This window comes from Perognathus longimembris, chromosome 21 (assembly GCF_023159225.1).
Source record: "Perognathus longimembris pacificus isolate PPM17 chromosome 21, ASM2315922v1, whole genome shotgun sequence".
Lineage (NCBI taxonomy): Eukaryota > Metazoa > Chordata > Mammalia > Rodentia > Heteromyidae > Perognathus > Perognathus longimembris.
Genome location: NC_063181.1, coordinates 20,116,660 through 20,123,640, shown reverse-complemented (window position 1 = coordinate 20,123,640; position 6,981 = coordinate 20,116,660). Strand labels below are relative to the sequence as shown.

Genomic DNA, 6,981 nt, shown 5'->3' with positions numbered 1-6,981 from the left:
AAGTTTCCATTTGGTACTTGGTATATAATACATGTTTTGTATAGATTTGGGGTTTATAGCTGATGTGCTGAATTAAGGCAAATAGCCTCATATCTCCCCATTTTTTGTTGCTTTTGTTGTTATTGCCTTTCAAGGGGCTTGCACTCAGCTTCCATGCTCTATGGCACATAGCTATTGAGCCCTTGTGATTTTCTCTAAAGAATATCCTCCTTTGGTATCATTGTGTGATGGTTTACAGTTCTGTTTAATTAACCATGTCCAAATATGGAGGTTCCTCAAAATAACAAACATAGATCTTCCCTATCACCCAGCAATCCCACTCCTGGGCATTTATCCAAATGACCACAAACCAGGCTATACTAAATCCATCATCACAAATATTTTCATGCAGCATTGTTTAGCATGGCTCACATATGGAAAAAACCCAGATGTCCTTTGGTGGATGAATGGATCAAAAAGTATTAATTCTATGCTTCCATCAAAAAGAATGGCATTCATTGCTCCATTAGTAAGGAAATGTAAAGACTTAAAAAATTCATTACACTAAGTAAACCAGACCCAAAGAAGCATAAGCTGCATGGTTTCCCTTATTTGTAATAATTAGAATGTGCCTATAAAGCTACAAGTAAACCCAATAGACATTAAAAGCCAAAAATTACACTTGGACATGATTATCAAACAATTCTCTTTTGTTGTAAGTGGTTAACATACTGGTTCAATTTCAAATGATTATGAAGTGGCACAATCCAAATAAAATTGAAATAAAAATAAAACCTTCAAAGAAAAATAAATGTTGGTTATTATTCTGATTCTTAATTGTTATACTCCACAATAAATTATTTCTCATTTTAAATTTATTATTATATTTCATTACTTAGAAACACAATGTCCAAAGTTTTTAGTTTGTCCTATGAACATTTAAAATAATGCTAATTAGTTTGCATACATATATATATACACACATATATGCATGTACATATGTATATAAATATATACCTGGACTAGGTGATTAAATGATGCTTAGCAGATATTTATTAATTAAAAGATCAAATAAATAAATAGAGGAGTGAATGAGTAATATATTTAGAAACCTTATTTCACTATTCACATATAATATTGTATGTATATTTTACATTCTGCTTAAATAGACATTCATTCTATGAAAATCATATTACATTTGCAATTAAATTTGGAGGGTATATAGGTTCCTACTTTAGGTACATTTAGCTGACTATGCTAGTTTCTGTCACATGTCCTTTTCTATACATAATTTGTGTTTCCTATTAAATTGATTTTGTGGCAGTCAGCTCTTCTACAGCTTCCTAAAATTAAGTTTTAGCTTTCTTAAAAGACTAGGGGAAAAAAAGTAACCATCAAAGTAGTAATAAAATTGACCATTTCCTCAACAAATTTGTATCAACTATAGCTAAATTTTAAAACTCTCAAGCTAATGGAAAATATAATTCAGCACACTGAAAACTTTATGAAAGGGTATTAGGCAAGTGGATAGGGTCAGGCAGAACACTAGGCACCTACAAGCAACAGACAGGACCACAAGACAGCCAATAAACTTCTCATGCCCTTCTAGTCTTCTCACTGCTGGTTTAACACCTTTGTGACACATTCTGTCATTGTGTTAGTCCTGAGAATCTTCTGCAAAGACCCCATTAACATGTAATTAAATTTGGGTATGCTCTGCCTTCTAAACTGCCATGCTACATCCTACTGGAGGTTGTAACATAGGTCCAGGGAGGAAACTTCTTCCCTAGCTAACCCTTTTCTAGAAAAGCCTCCTTCTTTTCCAAGTAAACTTCACAATTATGTACGCCTTATTAGCATAGTCATTATGCAGTGATCATAAAATTCCTGAAAGCTTGAGAGTTCAAGGGACTTGCCTTCTTGGTCAAGCTATTGGCCCTCAATTTCCTTTGGAGGTGTTCTTATTTTGCCTCTGCTTGTTTTTCATAAATATCATTGTAGGAATTTCTCAGTATATCTACCCCCCGAACCTTCCCTTAGTAAGACTGAGAACATTCTGGGTCTTATTTTAACTGCACAACAGCCAGATTTAGAACACTCATGTTTCCTAAGGAATCTTTAAAAAATAATGCTATTGATTTTTAGCTTATATAATATTATTCTATGGCTTTGTCTAGTTGTGTATGATTTCAATCAAGTGAAAACAATCTATCAATTATCCTGATAGCTCACATTCCAGCTATTACTCATAAAGCATGCTCTAACACTATTCTAATGTTGATCAAATTGTCATCAAGTATGACATTGTTTTTCATACTTATCACATTTTCTCAGTGTATTACATTGTGCTTGGTTTAAGTTTGTCTTGCAAACTTTTACCAGCAATAGCCACTATGCCTTTTTTTATCTGCTAAAATTATATATATATGTTTAAAAATTTTATCTAGCATCAGTTTTTTTGAGATATGACTCACTCTGCACCAGCAATGAAAAATAGCATATGCTCTCATTTCCTGTATGAATGTTACTGTTGAATTTCATAAAACCAATTATGTATCCTCTGTGAACTTATTTATATGTCCTTTTCTGATGTAAAACTTTCTCTAATGGCTAGTTATGTTTTAATCTAAATATTCCTGTGGATTTCCAGTTATGTTTTTCAGTATATAATAGATCAATTACAGTATTAAAGTAATTAAATATGATATTAGTTTCATAGTAGAGCTTCAAAATTTCATGACAATTAGAAATGAGAAGATGAGGAGGAAATGATAATTTAAAATTTCACAAATCCAAAGAATACAGGAGACAAACTACAAATTATTTTCCATTTATAATAATTTCATTACTAAGGTAAATGATGCTTATTTTATAATTATGCAAAGTATAAAATGCTGAGTGAATATATTATCACCAGTAATATAAATACATTGAACAGTTCTAACCTGTTATAAAAATGAGCAATTAGCACAATAGAGAATAGCAAAGCTTACAGATGAGAAGAGCACCAGGGCTGCTCTGGCAACCTTTGGTAACGTGTCCCCGTGAACATAATCAGTAAAAACTTGTCCAAGGCCCCAGTAACTATGGAGTGTGAGGGCTGCAGCCAGACAGCAGTCCACCGCAGTGCAAGGTTTCAAATATGCAGTTGGAAACAGGCCCAGGAGGCCAACAGCGAGAAACCCTCTGCCAGTCCAGTAGAGAGATGCCGCTGTGGATCCAGCATGTTGGCTTGGTGACAAGTGAATGTGCTGTGTTCCACACCAGCCTGGGGTACGTGAATACTGGAGAAATGCTGAGACACAAGCAGGTCTCACCACGGGGTTTCGGAGGAACAGAGCTCGGCCTCCTCGGGCACTGAAGAGGACACTCAGCTTTATCAGAGCCGCCATCTTGCTTCTAAGGAATCCAGAAATTTTCTTATATTCTGTATCTTTGAACATTAAAGATATGTTCTTATGCCATTGCTTCAATAATATTCAAAGTTGAATACCCTCAATTCATTATGAACTATGAAAAATAAACATTTACTATTCATGACAAAGTATGATGGTGATGCCTGTGTCTATTTCTCCGGTTACCGTTGAATAATTTATTATCAATCAGGTTATCAGATCAACACATATCTTATATTAAAACTATGGAGTATTAGTGACTTAATTCTTCAATTTGTACCACCACTATTTTTTCCAAGGTTCCCATTAGAATGAAATATCCCATTCAGTTAAAAAAAAAATCACAAGTACAAAGCAACTTCATGTTGCAGAACACATTTTCACAAGTGATTTGGACATACTGTAAAAATAAACATTAGATTTAATTAAAAGTTAAAGGATTGAAATCATTTAAAGAAAAAATACTATTGTAAAACATTTTAGCAGTGCTAAATAATTATGTTCCATTTATGAGAGGATTGATCAACATAAAGAATATTTTGTATATTTTTCTAGTCAACTCCTTGATGCCTTTCTCTCCCAGACTACTCAAAAAGAAATTGGGTACAGAAACAAAGAAATACAAAATTCCTAATTGTAGGATTAAGCTAACTGTAGGTCTAAATTGGTGAATTCTAAAATATATAAATAACAGGTACTAGTAAAGAAAAAATAAAAACATAAGGAAATAATAAAGGTTATTTAATCATGTTATGGGGTTTCCCATCTTTTGTCAATCTAATTCAAATAATTGGCAAGTCAACTAATGCTTACAACTCAGTTGGGACAACAGTGCCATTAATTTTGTCTGCCAATGCTGCCTTGTATCTTTTTTCCAGTACATATTTTTCAAAGAGCAGTCTTACAGCATCAACCATGAGCCTTTCAAATTAAAGACCTTGTCTTGCTTTCATTTTTATTACTTGCAAATCAGAAGAAAGCATTAAGCCTATAAAGTATCCAGTTAACTTATTTACCTGTAAAAATTTCCCATGCAATATGCTCAGACGATTTATGCATGCTAATATTGCCTATCTTAACAATAGAATTGGCTTTCATGTAAAGATATAACTGTAAATATCCATAAGTATAAAAGTAAAGAGGTTTTTCCCTAAAAATACCTTAATAAAGATTAATATCAAATGAAAACTTGATGAATATGTTATTGGAAAAATATAAATTGACTTGACAATGCAATACAATTGCTTCCTCTAGAAATAACCTCAGATAAATAATAGGTCATGTTAAGTGCTGACAATGATTAAGAATGACTGGAATTATCCTACATTGTTGGTTACAGTATAGATTTATTCTCTTTTGACTTTTACAAAGAATATTTAATAGTTTACATTACTTTTTCAGGCCTAATCCCATGATTAAATGATTTTTCACATTAAATGTAAATATTTCATTTTTTGTTTTATTCCACTTTCAATGTTTCTCAGGTTTACTTCTTTTCTACATAGTTAATGGGCACTTAACATCAGACTGAAATTTGACCTTCAGGCTAAAGTTTTCTGGACCATCCTTCAAGTTTCCAGCAGCCTGGGTATTCCCATATTGACTGTTTTGAAATTTTCCATTTACAAATCATTGGTTATTTTCTCAACTTGTTTGGGAAAAATTATTAAGCTCTTTTAATTATCTAATGACTGATAGAGACATCTGCTATCTCAGCAAATCAATTTTGCTTAGCTGCTTTCTCTGTCCAGCGTGTTATGCAATCCTGACACGCAGTGCTTCTGTGAACAAGTCTCTACAAAATGTGTTCAGACAATGAACTTTTCTCCAACCTGGAACTGTTTAAAAATGCAGTATTATTTTTCTTTGATAATGATAGATCTGTTTTTAAAAATTCTTTTAAAGAAAATTAGTGGTATGATGCCAATTTCTATATTAGTTAATGTATTTATTGAAATAGAAGTTGGGCCAAGAATGTAAAGCACAGGAGTAGATGTGAATGGCTTCATGTTTAATCCCAAATAGAAATAATAACAGAAAACCAAACAATTAAAAAAGTATTTAAAAATTAAAAGAGTAATGTTAAACACACAGGTATCTTTGTTTGGAGGTATCTTCAAGGGGTTGGAATCAATTGCAGTAACTTGGTAACATTTTTTCCCAGTGTTTGAATTTTGTATTTTAAAGCAGAATCTACTATCCGAGATTTGTTTTCTTATAGAAATTCCATAGTAGGCTTAAATATGTAAGACTCAAACCACAACTTATTTGGAATTTTCATGGAATAAATATATGTGAAATTTTGGAGAAATGTTGATTGGAATTATTTGTTAAATCACTTATTTTAGCCATTCACAAAAATAAAGTGGATTGACTATTATAAATAAACATGATTTCTTAAATTTTAAAGTAGGATAATTTAATATTTTAATTCTAAAATAAAGGAACTATGTACATTTGGATTGATCAGGTTTTTTTTTCTTGTTTGTGTGTTCTTTTGGTGTTTTTTTTTTTGTGTCTTTTTGTTGTGTTAATTTATGTTCTAACTTGCTTCTTCTTCCATGATATGTGTTAAGGAAATACTTCTCAGGGAGTAGATGGATGTTTTTGCAAGAGTTGTCCTAGTTTTCTATGAGTTAGCATGGTAATCCCAAGCTACCTCATAGGGATATCTTTTTGAACACAACGTATTACACATAACACTACTATAACTCACAGGAAAAATAAAACTATGGGAAGTGTGCCAGTGGCTCATGCCTATAATACCATCTACACAGGAGGCTGAGATCTGAGAACCACAGTTTGAAACTAGCCCGGGCAAAAAAGACCATGAGAATCTCATCTCCAATTAACCACTCAGAAAAAGCAGGAAGTGGCACTGTGGCTCAAGTGGTTGAGGGGTAGCCTTGAGCACAAGCAGGCTTAAAAACAGTGCCCAGGCCCTGAGTTTGAGCCCCGGTATTGGAAAAAAAAATAAATAAGCAAATAAATAAATAAAATCATGTGGGAATCCAGACAAGACATGACATTTGCTCAAATCACAGATATGACCCAATTTATGCACATTCTGGATAAGATGAATTATGGCAGCTTGTTTGCCATGAACATCTTTAATGTTGATTGAATCTTCCTTTATTCTAGATACTTCCAATGTTTCTCTATATATTCACTGTTTCTCTCCCTTTTTCTCAGTCTCCCTTACCACATGTTCACGGATACAAGCCATTTAACCATCATAGAAATTAAGATAGGAGACTGCTGACAACATCTATCCAAACCTAACTCTTTAATATAGCACTAATATTCTTAAATGAATAACAGAGCACCAAGAGCCGCGATAGAAAATAGTAAGCATTTCCACTTTGATTGACTAGACTACTGTCTCCTGCATTGCATTTCTAATAAGTGGTAGCTTTGAGACCATTTGGTTAAAAGAACAGTCACAAAAGGGATTCCCAAACAGGATCATAAGTCAATTAGTATATATGCTTCATAGTATAAAGTAAGCATTAAGACAGAAGATGATCACTCAAAGTACAAATGGAGAGGTGGGACATGAGGCATATTAAGAAAAGTTGGCACTGTCTACCAAAAACTGAAATGTGAT

At 32.9% G+C, this 6,981-nt stretch overlaps 1 protein-coding gene across 1 annotated transcript; it reads right to left on the bottom strand.

Annotated features, from left to right (window-relative positions):
• Positions 1 to 2,927: 2,927 nt before the first annotated feature.
• Positions 2,928 to 3,385, bottom strand: LOC125339369 (succinate dehydrogenase [ubiquinone] cytochrome b small subunit, mitochondrial-like). Its single transcript, XM_048330515.1, has one exon. The coding sequence runs from the start codon at positions 3,369 to 3,371 to the stop codon at positions 2,928 to 2,930; it is 444 nt and encodes a 147-aa protein (XP_048186472.1). The 5' UTR covers positions 3,372 to 3,385.
• Between the last annotated feature and the right edge of the window lie 3,596 nt (positions 3,386 to 6,981).

What these genes read in the sequence shown, in the direction of transcription:
- LOC125339369 (XM_048330515.1), bottom strand. Translation starts at nt 3,371, where the DNA reads ATGGCGGCTCTGATAAAGCTGAGTGTCCTCTTCAGTGCCCGAGGAGGC.